Source organism: Chelonoidis abingdonii, chromosome 16, assembly GCF_003597395.2.
Source record: "Chelonoidis abingdonii isolate Lonesome George chromosome 16, CheloAbing_2.0, whole genome shotgun sequence".
Classification (NCBI taxonomy): Eukaryota; Metazoa; Chordata; order Testudines; family Testudinidae; genus Chelonoidis; species Chelonoidis abingdonii.
The window spans coordinates 27706991-27725931 of record NC_133784.1 but is presented as its reverse complement, the minus strand read 5'-3'; the positions used below and the strand labels follow the sequence as shown (position 1 = coordinate 27725931).

Genomic DNA, 18941 nt, shown 5'->3' with positions numbered 1-18941 from the left:
CTATGTTTTCACAAAACACTTCTGTCTAGGAATAAATTTGATGTTGATGAAGAGCAGAAATGGCAATTGCATGCTGCTAGTAACATCCGTCGCAGTCTCCAGAAATCAAAGTCTAGCCTATTAACCTACTATTCAACCTTTCAGTATAATTAGCCATTTTGAGTTTGGAGGGGAAAAGAAAATAAGGAAGCACAAGTAGATTTAAGCTGTTTGGGGGCAGGAAGATCATTTTATTAACCCATAAATTCTCATGCACAATGGCATTATATAAATAATTATTATCACCAATAATATTTATTGTCATACTGGGATGGGAAGCCTGAATTCAAAGTGGACTTTCTATGCACGTGACAAGGTGCTAAAGCAGGATCCATACTTGAATTTTTTGGTATTTCTTGCCAGTTTGCTTGATTTAGGATGTTCTAGGTTGATCTCCAAGAGACTTCCCAATATCTCCAGGTTTTTCTTTTTCTCAGCGGCAAGTTCTCCTTCCTCATCGGTCTTCATTTTCTTTGCCTCTTCTAGGAAAAATATATAAAAACCTCTATGAAATGACTCCTTGAAGCATTCTTCCAATATTCAGACCACTAGGAAGTTAGGTAAGAAGCTCACAGAATTTTACATTAGAAGGTGTGGGCCATGTTCTCTATTCCTCCATATTTTAAAACTTTTTAAACAATTCATTTTGTTTTCCCCTCAATTTATGGTCAAGCTTTGTTTATGAGGAGGTATGGGAATCAATTTAACATGAAAGATAGAGGTTTAATTATTTTCTGTCCCGTGATTTTCTTCTATTTTATAATTATTACCCAGTCATTGTCATTTAAGGCTGTTCAGGGACATTTCTTGGGTTACAGACAAAAATGGAGTCAGAAGTAGGACTGGCTGAAAATGTGAGTTTTTTTTTTTAAAACAGGGTTGGTTTGTTTGAAATTTATTTGTTTTGTTTTTTTTGCCAAAAATTTTTCTTTTCAGGAAAATTTTTTGCAATTTTCAACCAACTCAATTGACAACGCTCCCCCTTGTGGTTATTGAATAGCATGGTACTGCAAGATACATAAAATCCAAGTATATCCAAGGGATAGAAAAGCAATAAGTAAGGTTACTCTGGTTAGTGGTATCCCCTTATCTTGTGAAAGATGCAGATACATTTATTTTGGTATCATCCTATAACAAAGATTTTTTTTTTAAACGTTGATCTTCTAACAAGGAAATACACTCCCATATATACACGAAACTAGAGTTTCCAGTAGCTAAACGGGGCATTTTATAAATATGTTCTCTAAATTAGAGATGCCGGTACTACTTACTTTTACACTACCTTCCCATGAAGCTAAATCCAGAGAAGAGAAATGTGTAAATATTCAAAAACTTACACCCATCATGCCTCTCTACTACTACTAATTAGTTGTGACTACAAATTGCTATAGAAGAGCAAGCCCTGGAAAATAAGACAAAACGTTTACCTTCCTCTTCACTGCCACTTTCAAGGAACCGAGCATCCATACGAAATCTTTCATCTGTGCCAAAGCGTGATTGTAAATACATGAGCTACATTGATAACAAACAAAAAAATTAAGATTAAATGTATGCAGTCCAGCAACTTTATAACAATCAGACAAGCAGTAACAGTTTTAACTCGAATCATGGCCATGAGTTAACATAAGCTTTCACTGTAGAAGTTCTCAGGAGAAATTTTTTAGTGGTCTCAGAGTGCGGTCACCAACTCTTGCTAGTGACCGTTCTCACATTTTTTCCTAAAATACTTAATTAGCTTTAGGAAAAGCAAATAAATATGCACATATACACATCCAAATCACTGTAATTTATTTATTGCTAGCTAGTAAGTCTGTTGTGAAAAGTGATATTAAACATACAAGTATCACTTTTCACAATGGGCTTACTCAACCCTGGCAAGTCTGGGGACAAATTAAGCCCTAGATGGTGGGGGCCAAGGGAGGCAGTTGGGGGCTAAAGCCTGAAGCCCTGCCGCCAGAGCCTGGGGCCTGCTACCACACAGCCTGGGCCTGGGACTGGAGCCCGAAGTCCTGTGGCCAGAGCCTGCCACCCTAGGGCTGAATCCGAAAGCCTGAGCCCAATGCCCCCTGAGAATGTTAGGAAACTCACTGGGTGCCTGCTTCTCCAGCATTGTGCCCTAGGTGTCTCCATGGGGGGGGCAGGGGGAAAGAGGGCAGGGCCCAACCCCCGCTGGTGGCCCCAGCAACCAACACTAAGGTGGCAAATCCAGGAGCAACAGGGAGGAGCCGCTACTTGGCCCCTGCCCTTCCAGCTCAGGAGGCTGTGGCCACAAGGAAAGTCCTCGGTGGCTGCATTTGGGCACGGTGGCCCCATTTGAGAAACGCTAATAAATCTCCTTTGAAAATACCATTTGACTTCAGCTTGGGAGGTGTGGGAAAGAGCAGGTTACATCATGGAGAAAACATTATTTCCTCTACATATAAATGGACGTTTCCAACTCAGGTATTACCATAACTTTGCCAACACTATTCAAGTAACTGCAGATATTATTAAATAGGTTCACTAACCTTCTCACCAGCTTTGCCTTCAAACTGGGGTTTGATTTGGAATCTGTCATCTTCACCTGCAGCATCTAGCTCATCGTCACTGCTCTCAAACAACTTCCCAGAAATTTTACTAGTAAATTCCTTAATTGTTTAATAACAAAAAAGCAAAACAAACTGAGGAAACAGTTATAATAAGTAGTTCTAAGAACACTACTACCCACTTGTTTTGTATTACTTTCCCAATACAGCTGGAAGCCAACACCCTTTCATGATATCACATTTACTTCTACTAATTACTGATGTCCACGAATCCTTGTAAAAAGATGTTACAGCTGCTTTACATGTTCTGAGACAATCCTTTTGGTAATTTTATTTTACAGTTGTGATCATTCCAGTGTGGCAGGAGCACATTTCTGTATCTGTACTTTTCCGTATGATTTTATCTTATAAATTACTGTGATGCTGAGCCAGCAAGAGTTAAGCAACCAGCAGGTTGGATGACCTGAAAGCAACCTTTAAGGACATATTAGAAGAGTACTGAAATGGTAAATATGGCCATTCCTTGTAGATAATGATCAAAGCCATTTCAAGTTGACTAGAATCTTTGATATTGTTAGAGAATCAAGGATAAATACTAAACATTTGTCTGTTTAACTATATCTTGTTAGAAGTTCAACAATGTGATCTAATTAGCTGTCTATGTTTCATACCTGAATTCTATTGATTCAGAGATCAAAAGGGGAAATTATAATTTAGATAGGACTTGTGATATAATAATGTTATTGGCCACATTTCTCTTTGAAATTTGTAGTAAACTACCTGTGAACTGTTTGATGGTTAATTGCCTTATGCTAATAAATACAAGTAGTTACTGGTGCATACCTAGGAAACACAGATTAGCTTTGAAGCAACAATGTACATTGCCTGTTCTTCATTCAAGGAAGGCCAGCTGTGATCATTTGCTGTCAAAAGGCTTATCCACTTAACTTCAGCTATAAAGAAAGTGTTGGGCCTGATCCTATTTTATCACAGATCTGTTTAAAACTTTGACAGGGAAAGTCTAAGCCTACAAGAATGAGGTCTCTAGGTCTACTCTCGATTAACCCTGCAAGTCTCATGGAAGCATTTGAACAAACTCTGCACATGGACTGCCTATTTGACTATCAGCTTTTAAATTGATTTACAGAAGGATTTTTACAAATCAGCAGCCTCACCATCTCTGCTATGAAACTGATTGAAGAACTTTGTTCATATCTCTATGTATATTGATCTTTTAACCACAGCAACTCTTCTTTTTATTAATAAATTCTCACTATATTAGACTTGGCTGTCTGGGTGGGAACCAAAGGGGATTGTATTTTGGCTTCTTGGTAACCAGTAAGGTATTATGGATGCTGTATGGTTACTGGCTTGGTGAATTCTCATCATAAAATAAACTACCAATTTTGGGAATCGTCTGTCCTATTATTTGCAGTTTGCCCTGAATAAATATTTTCAGTGGAGCCCCTCCAGGCACCATGGTCACAGTTACACACTTCACATTTTTGCAACTGCGTATCTGCTTAGTATTTGTGAAATGCCTTTAATGAAGGTGTTTAACTGATGATGCAGATGACATTTTACCCTCTCAAATCCATATATTCAATAAAAACAGTTTGATACTTATTATGAAGTGGTATTTCAGTTAAACTTGCTTTTCTCTAGGTTTCACAGTGGTTGTTAAGCTGTTATAAAAAAAGTTAATTTGGATTTTGAAAAATGTTATTCTAGGAAAGTTTTAGTATCAGTTTTTAAGTAACAGCCTCCACAGACTGCCTTTTGCTTTATGAAATCTACAATACAATGGAAGTTACTTGACAAATATAATGGAAATGATAAAAGTCAAGAGAAATGTAATGCAGTTGTAAGTGACACTCTCAGCAGCAGCAGCCAAGAATGTCACAGCCAAGTCTTCTAGAACAATTATGGCTCCCCACCACAGAGTTTGGGCCACTGTACAACAACTCACAATGTGGAGCAAGGATCCCAATGTAGTAAACTAATCTCTAAACAGAAGTCAGGAAAACAAAGGGATGGGAGGGAGAAAGGGTGTTTTACATTTAACATTGACAGTGGCCCTAATTTTAAAACACCTTTGAAAAAGAAAGAAGCTTTCAGTTCAGGTTTTAAAAGTGGACAGACTGAAAGATGTCAAGGGAGAGGAAGTTCCCTCCCATCAAACGCATCATCAGCTGCTGACCTACTGCCCGATGGTGGAACCTCTGAAGACAGGTGGTTACAAAAGATATTGATTAAGTGAAGTTCTCAAAATTTACTCAAACTCTATACCATCAGTCATTTTAAAACCCAAGAGGGCCAATTTAAAATTTATCCTCTGCTTTATAGGTAATAAATGAAAAGGATTCATGGCAGACGTAATTTTACCACAGTTGCTCAATTAATAAGCAAAAATCCCTCTGCATTCTGAACAGCGTGTAGCATACAAAAGAATATGCCTATTGTTCAGATAGCAAAAGCCCATTTTCGTCTAGTGTACAGTCAAAATCTTACACTACAGTTAAAAACAATAAAATACATTTCTACTCAGTTACCAATACCAAATTAAAACAAGGCTCAGTAAATTGGAATGCAAGACAGGCTTGACATTCTGACTTATTTTAAGAAGCATAACCTAGCTTGTGTATTTCAGTGTCATTATTTGTTGGTTTTTGAGTTACATTATTTGGGATGGAGTGAGGGCTAGTGGTTAAATGATAGAATCTTGAACTTCAGATTTCCAGTCTTTTTCCACTGCTTACTCTCTGCACAACACTGGGCAATTCAGATCTTTTCCTTTTTTTAACTGACAACAGTGGGAAGTGGAGTTCTAGCATAACCACATATAAGTCTCTCCATGAGACCACTGCTCTTATGGTTTGTGAGTTGTGATATTGTGTGAACACTGCACTGCAATAAATTTACACAAATTATTTCATCCAGTAGAGTGCCTGATTTTTTTAAGGTACCAAAAAGATACTCCAAAATTTGCATTGTCTTTAATTTATAAATTCATGTTTTAACTCTACGAATATGCACCACTTATTTTGTGTCATCTATTTTATATTCATTAGTACAAAGGACAATATTCAGGATTTGATCTCAGACTCTGAATATGAGTGTTGCTCTTCAGTACAATACATACTAGCAAACTGGGTAGGTGAATGCCCTCTCAGAAATTAGGCTGGACTTGTTTCTAAGCCACTTACTTTTCCAGGCAGATTTCCTATAGTCACTTCTTCCTTAGACTTCTCTTCTACTTCAGCTTCACTTTCTCCATCTGAATCAAATAAAATGTGCTTATGTTTGCTTGCTGACTGGCTTTCCTGGAAAAGGAGAGACATTGTTCAGTTTAACATGCCAAATATTGGTTATATACTGTGGGAACTACTGCTGGGCACATTTACAACAGTAGAGAATGTAATTAATTAATGTGTTTTCTGGAAAAAATCCCATGACATCCCAGTATACACTTTTATGGACATATCCTAAAAATCAGTCTGGCAAAGAAGATAGGCGCTGCTCTCAATCACAATTCAAACCACAGCAACATCTTAGAGAAAGTATACTAGAGATACTTATTAAACCAGTATTTTTTCAGTACTGTTACTGTTCAGAGACAAGTTGAAAGCATACTTACCAGTTTCAGAAGAGCCCCTTGAATAAGTTTCTTCTGTAATTCTCTCTCTTTCTGTCTCTCTTGTAGAGCTGCCAGCCTCTTCTGATTATCCTGCAGTTGTTTCTCCTTTTCATTTGACTCACTTGAGATAGCAGTAGGAATGCAAAACTCTTCTTTACTTTTGTGAAGACTTTTCTCATGGTTATCATTTTTCTGAAATTTAGAGGCTGAACCTTTACTGCCTGCATCCTTCTTTGGTTTCTTAGGAAGAGATTCTGGGCCTTCCAATTCACATTTAATGTGTTTCTGTGTGACAGACAAAACACTATATGTGTCAGCGCTTTCCTCCTCGCTTCCACTGATACTAGTTGTGGTGCAGTCCTCACTGTCTCCTCTGTTTTCTGTTTGATCTTCTGCATGAGAATTCAGGTAGTTATTCTCTCGTAATGAAGGTGGTTTCCAAATAGGCTTTTCGCTTCCACCTTCTGCGTATTGGGAATCTGACACCTTCTTGAGCTGGTTGCTGAGGGTATTTTGCTTCTTTTTCACACTTCTGTCTTCAAGCGAACATAATATGGAACAACCAGACTGTCTGGGAGCTGAGTGTTTCCCATAAGAAGAACAGCTTGGTTTTGAAACCTCTTCTAAAGATTTCTTTTTCAAATCAACAAGGCTTGAGGAATTCTGGTTATATTTTCTTTTACAGCTGCAAGAACCTTCCTTGCTCATCTCCTCAAAATTCTCATTTTCACATAAAGACCCTATTCCTCTGAAAGGCTGAAATTTCAAACTGACGGTATTTTCTATTGGCTTCTCATCATCAGCATTCTCCTCTCCCTCTAAAATGGCAGCAACTATATCTTCAGGATTAATAGATGTTTTAGTTGTAGAGGCAATTTCATAAGTCTTTTTACTACACTTGGTGTTACTAATATTACCTTCAGTTTTGCACTGACTATCCCTCTGCTTAGCTTCTATATCTCCTTGTGAAGATTCAATACTTGCAGTGGCTAATGCTTCTAACTCAGGTAACGTAAGATCTAGGTGGTAACAGTTTTGCATCATGTCTTCATAATTAGAGTCAGCTTCAGATTCACTTGCTTCAGGCTCTGAACCAAAACTAGTAGAACCAGACTTGCTGTCAACTCTGTTGTCCTGTAGTTCAGACACCCGGGCTTTTGCTGTTTTGTTATGCCCTGCTTTTTTGTTATTGTTTTCTCTTAACTTATCTGGTGACAATACAAAGGAACCATTTGCAGAATCAGAGCTTTTGTTGTTTTTGAAAGTTTCATTCCTAACATTATCCTTCCTTTGCATTTTCACCAGCTCAGAATCTCTTAGAATTTTAGTTTTCACACTGTTTTTATCTGGAGTTTTAGTCACAGCAATAATTTCATCTGTATCTGCTGAATCATAATCCGTGTCATTTTCAATAGTCTTTCCTTGTTTGTTACATCCCATACTCAGTTTCTTCATAATATTTGGATTGGTTAAAGACCAGTGAGTGTTGTATTTTAGCTCAAAATTATCCCCCACAACTTCCAAATGACCACTTTCAGATTCAACATTTGTTTTAGCTTTCTGTATTTCCTTTTCTTTCTCCATTATTGCCTGGATTTCTTCTTCAGAATCAATATCAGTGTCTGAAATGCTGTTTGTATTCCTGTTGGGCTTAACATTAGATGCCAGGTTCTTATCCGGAAATAATTCTTTCCCTTTCTTGTCAATACTATTAACACTAGGAGTTTGAAGAAATTTAGACAGACCAGTTGATTTGGAGTTTGACATTTGGACTACTTTTGTTTGTGTTAAGTTTGCTTTTTTTGATTGAAAGTGGCGACCTGGTGTTTTATTTAAATCTTCACTACTTTGTATCCTCATTTTTTTAGGTGTTTTTTTAATTTCAGAGAACTCTCCTCGTCTGTTCTTGCTCATGCTGTCATCTCCATCTTCCAACTGCCAAGTGAGCTTGGATATGGGAACCGTGTCAGTCAAGTCTTGCTCCAGCTTTCTAAGGTTGTGGCAATATTTTGATGGGTCATATTTCATTATGTTATAGTTAGAGTTAAGGAATAAAAATAAAACCAAAGAGGCTTCCACTTTTCAGCAAGTAACAACTTAAGTTATAGGGACAAGGACAATAGATGTTGTCACAGTTACTGGACTAACTGCATCTCTGAAACCTCTTGGTTCCTTTGAGAGCAGCTCCCTTAGATCTCAAGCTTCACCCGTCAACCCCCTATAGGGGAGGAATCACAGAATTCGCCGACTCTCAGACCAGGCCTTGGGATGCAGTCCCCTGTGATCAATTGTGACTACGTGAACAGACCTTATGTTCACCACCTGGTAGTTTTCTTCCATTTGGGAGCAATGACAGTGGTGTCAATTAACCATTAGCCCTTGTAAAGCAAATAATATTTTATAACAAAAGCATTAAAAAAAATCTTAGAACAATAAAGCAGTGTATACACATGCCTGTCTCTCCCTAAGGCTTACTATTCCTTGGCTCTGGGAAAGGCCCAACTCCTTATGAGAGCCTCTCTGTGTGTCAGCCATTGAGTATTGACCCCACCCTTTGCCTCCTGAGAATAGCTTTTAACTATTTAGTGTCCTTTTGATCTCCAGGCTCGCAGCCCGTCAAAACAAGGCTTGCATCTTCATTGGAGACAAGATATAGAATCCTCTAAGCTCATAACTCCCGGCTGCCTCCCACATTATGCAGTTGCCCTCCAGCGTTTGCTAGGAGGTTATCTGTAACTGTTGTGTTGCTTTCCCTGCTTTTCCCCCTGCAACCTCCTATTAAGCTAGATCAATACATTCCTGTAAATGAGTCTTACAACTCAGTATACAATAACTTCACTTTACCGACCAGGTCACATACATTGTTCATAAAATGATTACATTTATATAGCAGCTCCACATCCATCACAGATGGTTATTTTTAAAGCTATGTTTTCTGAACTTTTTAAGTGAGTTACATGCAACCTGTAACTATCCATCAAACTGATGCAAGTTTGTTGCAAGTAATTAAGCACCGGAGGAACACTTATCTGTTTTTTAGCAAAAATATATTTAAGGTGAGTCCATTTGTGTTTTGCACTCTGATCCTTTCCATAACAGCAAGAGAAAGATTTGGAATTCTGATCAATCAGCCAATATATACCCATTCTTTGCCAAGTGTAACAGTTTAATTACCTCCACATAAGAAAGAGACAGTAACTACAGTGTATTTTGTATCAGTAATATGAAGACTGTTATGCAAATATCTCCTTCCCTCAGTAAAGATGACAAACAAATGAAGAGAATAATAGAACTGTTTCTATAATCATTCAATGTTTACTCAAGCAGTAGAAAAGGATATTTTACTTTTGTGTTGACCCTTAAGGTGAAGGATGGGTAAAACTCTGCCAAATTTACTAACAACCCAATCCTGTAAGAAAAAAAATATACAATTATATCAGAGTGAAAAAAATTATATCGAAATGAAAAAAAATAGAGATTAAAGGTATCACAGTAAATAAAAATAAGGTAGTCCTAAAACATAATGGATTCTGAATGACAGGAATACTAATACAGTAACTCCTCACTTAAAGTTGTCCCGGTAAACGTTGTTTCATTCCTGATCAAGTAGGGAACATGCTTGTTTAAAGTTGTGCAATGCTCCCTTATAACGTTGTTTGGCAGCCGCCTGCTTTGTCCACTGCTTGCAGGAAGAGCAGCCTGTTGCAGCTAGCTGGTGGGGGCTTGGAAGCAGAGTGGACTGGTAACCTCTCCCCCCCATCAGCTCCCTGCTCCCCTAAGTTCCCTGTGTGGCAGCCTCTCAACAGGCTACCAATTGCCGGCAATTCAGTTGTCCCTCCCTGCACTGCCACGTGCTGCTCCTGCCCTCTGCCTTGGAGCTATTCCCGAGAGCCTCCTGCTTGCTGTGCAGGGGAGGAAGGGGGCTAATGTCAGGGTGTCCCCGTCCCCCCACTCCTGTCCCCCGCTTACCCTTTCTCCATATATGGCAGGGTGGGAACACAACAGGGCTCAAGATGGAGAGAGCTTGCTGGTCGCAGCTGCTGTCTCAACTTCCTGATCTACTTAAAAAGGCAATGTACACCTCTACCTCGCTATAATGCGGTTGTGGGGAGCCAAAAATCCCTACTGCGTCATAGCTGAAACCTCGTTATATTGGGATAGGGGCGGCAGGGCTCCAGTGGTGATCTAAAGAGCTCTGGGCTCCAGCTCCTGTGGGGAGCCCCACGCCCTTTAAATCGCCGGTGGAGGTCCGCTGTTGCAGCCCTGGGGTAGCGAGAGCAAGACTCCAGTGGTGATTTAAAGAGCTCCGGGCTCCTGCCGCTGTGGGGAGCCCGGGTCCTTTAAATTGCCGGCGACCCCCACTGCCGCAGCCCCAGGGTAGCAGTGGCAGGACTCCGGCAGTGTTTTAAAGGGTCCAGGCTCCCCGCAGCAGCCGGAGCCCCGCTGCTACTGCGCTATACGCGAACCCGTGTTATATTGGGCTGTGTTATAGCGGGGTAGAGGCATACTTAGAGTGGTGTCAGCATACTTAAAGTGGCAATGCGCATCTCTCTCTCTCTCTCTGCCATGCTGTCTCCCCTCCCTCCATTTGTGCTGCCTTGTAGAGTGTGAGGCTACAATAACAACATGTTAACCCTTGAGGGCTCAGCTGAATGCTAGATGATCATTTAGCAATAAGGCATTCCCTGGGAAACGGCCCACCCTCTGACTTCACCACCTCAACCAAGCTTCACAATCATCATTGCTGCGTACAGTATTAAATCGCTTAAAACTTATAGTGTGTGTGTGTATATATATATTTTTGTCTGGAATGTAACCCTCCCATTTACATTAATTCTTATGGGGAAATTGGATTCAGTTAACACTGTTTCACTTAAAGTTGTATTTTTCAGGAACATAACTACAATGTTAAGTGAGGAGTTACTATAAAAGGAATCTGCCCATAGCTAGCTGTTTTGTTCTATTATTTGTCATATTTCTGTATTAAACTACTATGCTAATTTCTTTCTAGAAAGGAGGGAACATCTCAAATGTTATATTCTCTTTGTCAGGTTACAGACAGACTATCCTAGAGAGACCAAAAAAAAAAATCTCATTTAACTGAAGAGACACCAACATTAACTGACTCTGCTCTCACAGCAGCTAAACAGAAAACCCCAAGATCAAGCTGAACACTAAAAGGGAAACTTTGAAACATCTAGTTAAATGAATACTTGTTTTACTTGCGTAAATCTTGATGTAGTTTCAGTTAAACTTTATCGTCTCCCTACAATATGGGCTCTAACCCTGCAACAATTTATATTCATACACAACACCAAGCACTGTGAATAGTCCTACTGATCACAGGGCGCAAAATGAGTTTGTTGCATAAGGCAGCTCATATACAAGAATTACATGTGTTATAAAAGCTAATTCTAGACATTGCTATGAACTTTAAATGACAATACACACACGCAAAGATAGACAGCTCTATCCCCTCCTAAAAAACAAACTGATATCTATGCTCATATTTTATAAGGATTATAAAACTGAGGCTTATTTTGTACGAGTCAAAGCTACTCTGTCACCCTGTATGTATTGTCTCCTGTAATCAAATATACAAATCTGAAGTAAACTTAATGTGAAGGCAGCTTATTAGAAAGCTAACTAAAAGAGTGCCTGATGCAGTTCTCTTAACTCAGCAGAATGGATACCCCACAATACCTTATGATCCGGTACTTCTGTTCCTGGCACTGCTTTCATATAAAAATTCACAACTCCAGCTTTATTCAGTGATTCCAACAGATTTCCCTTGCCATCTGTACATGGCTTTTCCTTCTTCAACCTTGCTTCTTGTCTCTCCTGTGCCAATCTGTATCAGACAGTGCATGTTTTAAGCTTGCCATGACATAAAAGCAAACATAAAAAAGTATCTTTGTGTAAAGCCATCATTAGCGATGGATCTCTTATAATTATGGACAACCATTCACTCTGAGCCAATGTGAAACACATCAAAGATATGTTTTGCCAATTCTCATTAAAACCAGGAAACCAGGAACAAGGCTTCCCCCAGGCTAACTTTTTAATAAAAATGAATATAGCAGATATGATAAGCGTGCTGCAAATGTACCAGCATGCTATCAGTTTCAATGAAAAATATATGAACATTTAAAGCAGCTAATGGAGAACATATAGGAAAAGGGTAAGGGAAAACTGCAAAGTGGGCAAAATAAGTATAAAAAATACAAAACACTGTAGTACCCAAACTATCTTCTTAGAAGTTATTTCTTTATTATTAAGTCTGTTAAAATCCCATTTACTTGGATTTGAAGGGAAAGCAATATCCAGTGGCTTTTGCAGGTTCATTATAGAAGAGTGTTCTTTAATTAGAACCCTCTTACAAACAAGGAGTCAAAAAGTTTACTTAATACAGTATTTGACAAATATAAAGGTAAAATCTCAGGCCATATACATATACGGGCCCTATATATATACATATATATATATAGGGCCCTACCAATTTCATGGCTGTGAAAAAGTGTTGCGGACCTTGAAATAAGCCTTTCTCCCTGAAATCTGATGTCCCCCTGTTCCTATGAGCGCCCCAGCAAAGGAGGTTTCTAGCTCTGGCTGGGCACAAGAGAGACAGGACTTGTCCCTCCCCTGCACAGCTGCTTGGGGTGTGGGGAGGGAGGAAATGATCAGACCTACTACACCTCTGGGAACATCCTACGGCTGCAGGAAGCTCTGCGGTTGCTGCCTTTAGAGTCCAGCTCTAAAGGAAGCACAGAAGTGATGGTGGCAATTCCATGACCCCCCTCAAACAGGTTTGCGACACGACCACCCCCATCCCCTTTTGGGTCGGGATCACCATGGTTACACCACCATGAAATTTCAGATTTAAACAGCTAAAAATGTGAAATTTACCAATTTTCAAATCCTATGGCTGTGAAATTGACCATAATGGACCGTGAATTTGGTAGGGCCATATATGTATTTATTTGACAGTATGTGGCAAAGTAGTTCAATAGCAACAATATACATTTGTATATTAACATTACCTGTGCAAAAAGCTTTCTTTCGCCAATTCAATTTGTAGCGTTCCACCTTTCCACCTTGCTTTATTTAAAATGGACATACCTAGAAAACAAGCATTAGACAGAAAATGACTATTATCCATACGTAAAATATAGCAAAAAGAGACATGATTAAAAACATTTCTTAAATATTATATATTTGGAGCATTATGAGACTGATCCTGCACCCAATTAGACTACTCTGTTGATTATGGGTAGCAAATTTAGGGTCTAATATGAAAAGTAAAAGACAAGATATTTTCAACATCCAAACCCTATTTTCACTAACAGTAAGTTAGCCAGTAATAAACAAACACTGACAGATTAATTAGCTCATTCCAAATAAAGATTCAAAAATTCAGATACATCTACATTCTCAGGTTCCCTTCCCACTCTATCCAGGCCTTTCACACTATCTTCAAATAGGATTTACTTTTCTTTCCCTCCTTCTCAACAGATCCTACAAGCACTGGCAGACACATTGGCAATACTAGGAGATGGAGATTGGGAGGGAAGTCCTTATTCCATATAAAGAGATTAAGGGAAGTACAAAGTTTTAGGCTGATTCTTAATTATGTTTAAATAAAATGGCCTATCCCTAAAAAGGTGGTTTCCCTTGTCCTTTTTCAAAGGTACATTATCAACCCCTGTCTTCAGGTGTAGGTGACAGTGCTGAAATAATCTCAACCGGTTGATTACAGATAACACAGGAGTTGAAGTTTTGTAATGTTCATCTGCCTACCAGAAAAGACTGGGAATCTGTATTTCCATTCTAAAAGCATTAAAACAGACCTCTTTAAGGAAAATAAACTTTGCTTAACCCATCGTTCTTTATTCCCTTTAGTCTCAGTCAATCCTAATGTCATACACAAGTATCAATGTATCAAAGAGAAGAAAATATGTTTAAACTCGTTTTCTAAACCTTCTCACTAAGGGGCTAACATATGCACTTCACGCTCCCCCCCAACCCACTAGGCTATTCTGATAAGACCATTGCCTCCAACCCGTAACATAAAAACACAGATACTTCAATAAAATACATTATTTTGAAGAGCATCTTCCATAAACATTGATTCCTAAAATAACTGAACTGAATAGAATTGAAGAATGAAACAGGAAATGGGAAATGGAAATAAAGAGGTATAGATGAAGACAAAAAAGCTATGTACTCTCCTTCAATGGTGGTCTGAGCAGGTACGTGTGGGGTTCAGGTATTGTTACATCCTTAATTTACAGGGATTAAAATAAACTGCAACAAATATAATTTGTGTACTTACATCTTTTAAGATCTGCTTCAGAAATGCTAATGTTGATATAAGCAAAAGTTTTCATAGGGTTCCCTGGTCAATAATTAGAAACATTTGGTTACTTTTGTATATGAAACTGTAATTTTTTGTTTTTAAAATTGAAGCATGTGTTCTTTACAGATGCTTAAGGAAAAGTAGTAGTTTTGAAATGAAAATTGTTTTTCATCACTAGCTGAAGTAAAGAACAGTTACACTTTTAAAGAGCTAAATGAAAATATTACCCTGGTCATCTTTCCTGATAACAATTTCTGCATCTGTAACATTTCCAAACTTGCTGAATCTTTCCTGCAGTTCAGCCTCAGAAACTGTATGGCCAAGTCCTCCAACGTATAAACGTTTTAAAACTTGTTTTTTCTCCATAATAAAAAGTCAGACTGTTTCATTTAGGATGTATGTTTTATCCTTCTGTAAAAAGGCAAAAAGAAAAAATCAGTATTAATGTTTTTTGTGGTTCTGGGGAGAGCTGCACCTGTGATCTCTTTCTCAGTCATTCAGTGGGCATTTCCAAGTGATGGCCCTAAACCTGCACTTCTCTCAGAGTGAAATCCTACAATTCAGCCCACTTTTTGACATGACTATCAGCCCTTGTTTCACCAACCATATTAACTCAACAAGTCGGACAGGACTTGATCCCTGCTAGGAAATCTTCTTTGGGAGTTGTGACCCATAGTAAGAGCAGCTTATACAGAACAGAATATGATTTATTTAACAGTCGGAATATGTCAAGTAGAGAGAATGAGGTTAAAACAACAAAAGTCCACGTTATTTATTAGATGATTTTGCTATGAATTTATTAGCACTAGAGCAGGGGTAGGCAACCTATGGTATGCATGCCAAAGACGGCACACGAGCTGATTTTCAGTGGCACCCACTGCCTGGGTCCTGGCCACCAGCCCAGGGGGGCGCTGCATTTTAATTTAATTTTAAATGAAGCTTCTCAAACATTTTAAAAACCTTATTTACTTGACATACAATAGTTTAGTTATATATTATAGACTTATAAAGAGACCTTCTAAAAACATTAAAATGTATTACTGGCACGCAAAACCTTAAATTAGAGCAAATAATGAAGATTTCATCCCACTTCTGAAAGGTTGCCAACCCCTGCACTAGAGTAACTAAAATTAGGTTCTAAATCCATATTTAGAGCATAAGTGAGCTGATTTTCACATATGCTGGGCACTTATGGATAACCCCACATTAGTTACAATAGTATTTGTGGGTACTCAACACCTCTGGAAATAAGGCCACTTGTATTTAGGTGCCTAAATATAAGCATATTGGATCAGATAATGGTCAATCTAGACCCAACTCTGGCCAGCGCCAGATGCTTCAAAGAAGGTGCAAGAAACCCCAACAAGAGCAATTACTGATTACTGAATATCTTGCCCTTTGGAGAAGTTTCTTTCTACAACCCTCGGTTAGAGAATGATGCTCTGAAGAGTTAATGTCCCTGTCAAACACTACACTTAGGGCTTGGCTACACTGGAGAGTTGCAGCGCTGTAAACCCACCACCAGCACGGCAACTTACTCACCGTCCACACTTGGAAGGCACATACAGCGCTGCATCTCCCTGGCTGCAGCGCTGGTTGTACTCCTGCTCTGCCTCAGGTATAAGGATTGCAGTGCTGGTGATGCAGCGCTGCTCCTTAAGTGTGGCCACCAAAAGCGCTGTAATTGGCCTCTGGGGTATTCAGAGGTATCCCAGAATGCCTGTTCAGCCACTCTGCTCATCAGTTCGCACTCTGCTGCCCTGGCCTCAGGTGACCCACCCTTTAAATGCCTCGGGAATTTTAAAAATCCCCTTCCTGTTTGCTCAGCCAGGTGTGGAGTGCAATCAATCAGTGAATCTTTCCAGGTGACCATGCCTCCACGCGCCAAACGAGCCCCAGGACGGAGCAATGGCAAGTTGATGGACCTCATCAGTGTTTCGGGGGAGGAAGCTGTGCAGTCACAGCTGCGCTCCAGCTGTAGGAATTACGATACCTATGGGCAGATCTCAAGGGCTATGCTGGAAAGGGGCCATGACTGGGACGCGGTGCAGTGCAGGGTTAAAGTAAAGGAGCTGTGGAGTGCCTATTGCAAAGCCCGTGAGGGAAACCGCCGCTCAGGTGCTGCCCCCACGACCTGCCGTTTTTACAAGGAGCTGGACGCGATACTTGGGGGTGAGGTCACTGCCAATCCGAAGACCACGATGGACAGTTCAGAGTGGGGAGGAGGGGGGGGGGACGGAGAGTGAGGGTACTGGGGTCGGGGGAGACACCCCGGAGTCCCAGGAGGCATGCAGCCAGGAGCTCTTCTCAACACAGGAGGAAGGTAGCCAGTCGCAGCAGCTGGAACTTGGTGAAAGAGAAGCAGAGGAGTGGGTTCCCGGTAAGCAGCTTTTATTTTCAGGATGGAAATGTTTCGGGAGAGGAAGCGGGGTTATGGCTGCATGCATGCATGCCTAGATGTGGAATAGCCCATTGATGTGGTCTATCATGTTACAGTAATCGGCCTTGGTAATCTCTTCAAAAGCTTCTGCCAGAGCGTGGGCAATGTGCTTGCACAAGTTTATAGGGAGAGTCACTGTGGTCCTTGACCCAGTCAGGCTAAAGCATCCGCGCCACTGTGCCCCGAGGGGTTGGAGGACCATTGCTGCACACAGGCAAACTGCATAGGGGCCAGGGCGGAACCTGCATTGCTGTAGAAGACCCTCCCGCTCTTCCCAGGTGACCCGCAGCAGCGAGATATCTTCCAGGATTAAATCCTGTGGAAAATGCTGGGATAGTGTTCAGTGTAGGTCCCCCTGCAGCAGTTTGCTTTCCTCAACGCAATGAAACCCCAGTACAGCCCTGACCCAATCAGTCCCCTTCCCAGGTGACCCGCAGCAGCGAGATATCTTCCAGGATTAATTAACTCCTGCACTCATTCCCTGTTACTCACCATTTCTTCGCTGCTGTGTGTTCTCTGTGCTCTGGTTGGTATGTGAAAAGTATGCTAAAGTGAGACTGTAAACTCCTTCACTGTGATTATACACAATGCTGCCTCTCTGTTAAATGTTTCAATTTTTGTCTGTCTAATAACAGTGTCCTTGAATATCCCACTGGCTGGATCAGAGAGTGCTGAAAGGCTACAAAACCTGAGAAAGAAGCCACGAAAAAGTAAAGAAGATATGGTGAAAGCAGTTATGAATCAGTCTGCCAGAGAGAGTAAAAAACTCCAGGACTGGAGGGGAAAAATGCAGTGCTGGAGGGAAAGAGAAAGCAGAAGAAAGGCAGTAGCTAAGAAGAAAAGCATGAAGCAGCTGATAAGCATCCTGGCGCGCCAAACGGACTGTACCCAATCACTTGTAGCCATGCAGGCAGAGCACTACCGTGCGCGCCCCCCCGCCCCTCAGTCCCAAAGCTCTTTTCCTTGTGCCCCAATGTCAGCTCAAAACCCCCTTCTCCAGCATCCAGGTTATTACTACCAGCATCTGTCCCCAACACCTGTATGTTCACCTACTAGCCCTGAGAACTACGACCTTTACCCTCTGCACTCAACCCCCATCACCATGCAGCATTTTCATCCTGAAGTGCAGCAATCATTGCATAGCACTCCAGACAGGACATATTCAAACCTCTGACTGTACAGTTCACCCCCTCACCCCCTTGCCCTTTTAGTTATTTTCTTTTCAATAAATGAATTCGTGGCTTTCAAAACAGTTTTCTTTATTGCAGAAAGTGTAAGATACCGTAGCCCAGGAAAAAAAAAAGACACTGCAAATCATTGTAACCACTGCACTTCACTCCTGTGCAAGGCCACCATAACATGATCGGTTGGCTTTTCAGCCTCCAAATTCCTCCTCAAGGCTCCCTAATCTTGTAAGCCCTGTGGCGCTGGGCCTCTCTAGTAGCCTGCTCTCTGGGCTGGGCAAATTCAGCCTCCAGGCGTGAACCTCGGAGGTCCATCGTCACTGGAATGTTTCAACCCTCCCTTCCAAAATTAATGGAAGGGTACAGCACGCGGATAGAACCGCAGGGATGCTGCTTTCCCAAATGTTAGCTTCCTAAGAACACATCCAGTGTCCCTTTAAACGGCCGAAAGCAACGACCACAGTCATTCTGCACCGGCCTCAGCCCTTCCTTAGCTCCTGTCAAACTCCCTGTATATGTTTCATGGAGTCAAGCATTAAGGCTGTAACGGTAACGGGGTAGCGGGGTCCAAGGATCACAAATGCGCATTTCGACGTCCCCTACTTGATCTTCCGGTCTGGAAAAAAGTCCCGGCCTGCGCTTCGAACAGGCCATTGTCCGAAAGATGCGTGCATCATGCACCTTTCAGGCCACCTGTGTAAATGTCAATGAAACGCTCACGGTGATCCACAAGTGCCTGAAACCATAGAGAATACCCTTC

At 40.7% G+C, this 18941-nt stretch overlaps 1 protein-coding gene across 2 annotated transcripts in view; it reads right to left on the bottom strand.

Moving 5' to 3' along the window:
- Window positions 1–18941, bottom strand: part of NOL8 (nucleolar protein 8) — a 31016-nt gene that overhangs the window by 10298 nt on the left and 1777 nt on the right. For both annotated transcript variants that reach the window (XM_032785864.2, XM_032785863.2), the window contains exons 2-11: window positions 14785–14968; window positions 14534–14596; window positions 13242–13320; window positions 11905–12052; window positions 9542–9610; window positions 6202–8232; window positions 5771–5887; window positions 2547–2666; window positions 1467–1551; window positions 377–521 (exon numbers count right to left, since the gene is read on the bottom strand). In XM_032785864.2, coding sequence (XP_032641755.1) covers window positions 377–521; window positions 1467–1551; window positions 2547–2666; window positions 5771–5887; window positions 6202–8232; window positions 9542–9610; window positions 11905–12052; window positions 13242–13320; window positions 14534–14596; window positions 14785–14923 — 2996 coding nt within the window. In that variant the 5' untranslated portion in view covers window positions 14924–14968. The remainder of the gene's footprint in view (window positions 1–376; window positions 522–1466; window positions 1552–2546; window positions 2667–5770; window positions 5888–6201; window positions 8233–9541; window positions 9611–11904; window positions 12053–13241; window positions 13321–14533; window positions 14597–14784; window positions 14969–18941) is intronic.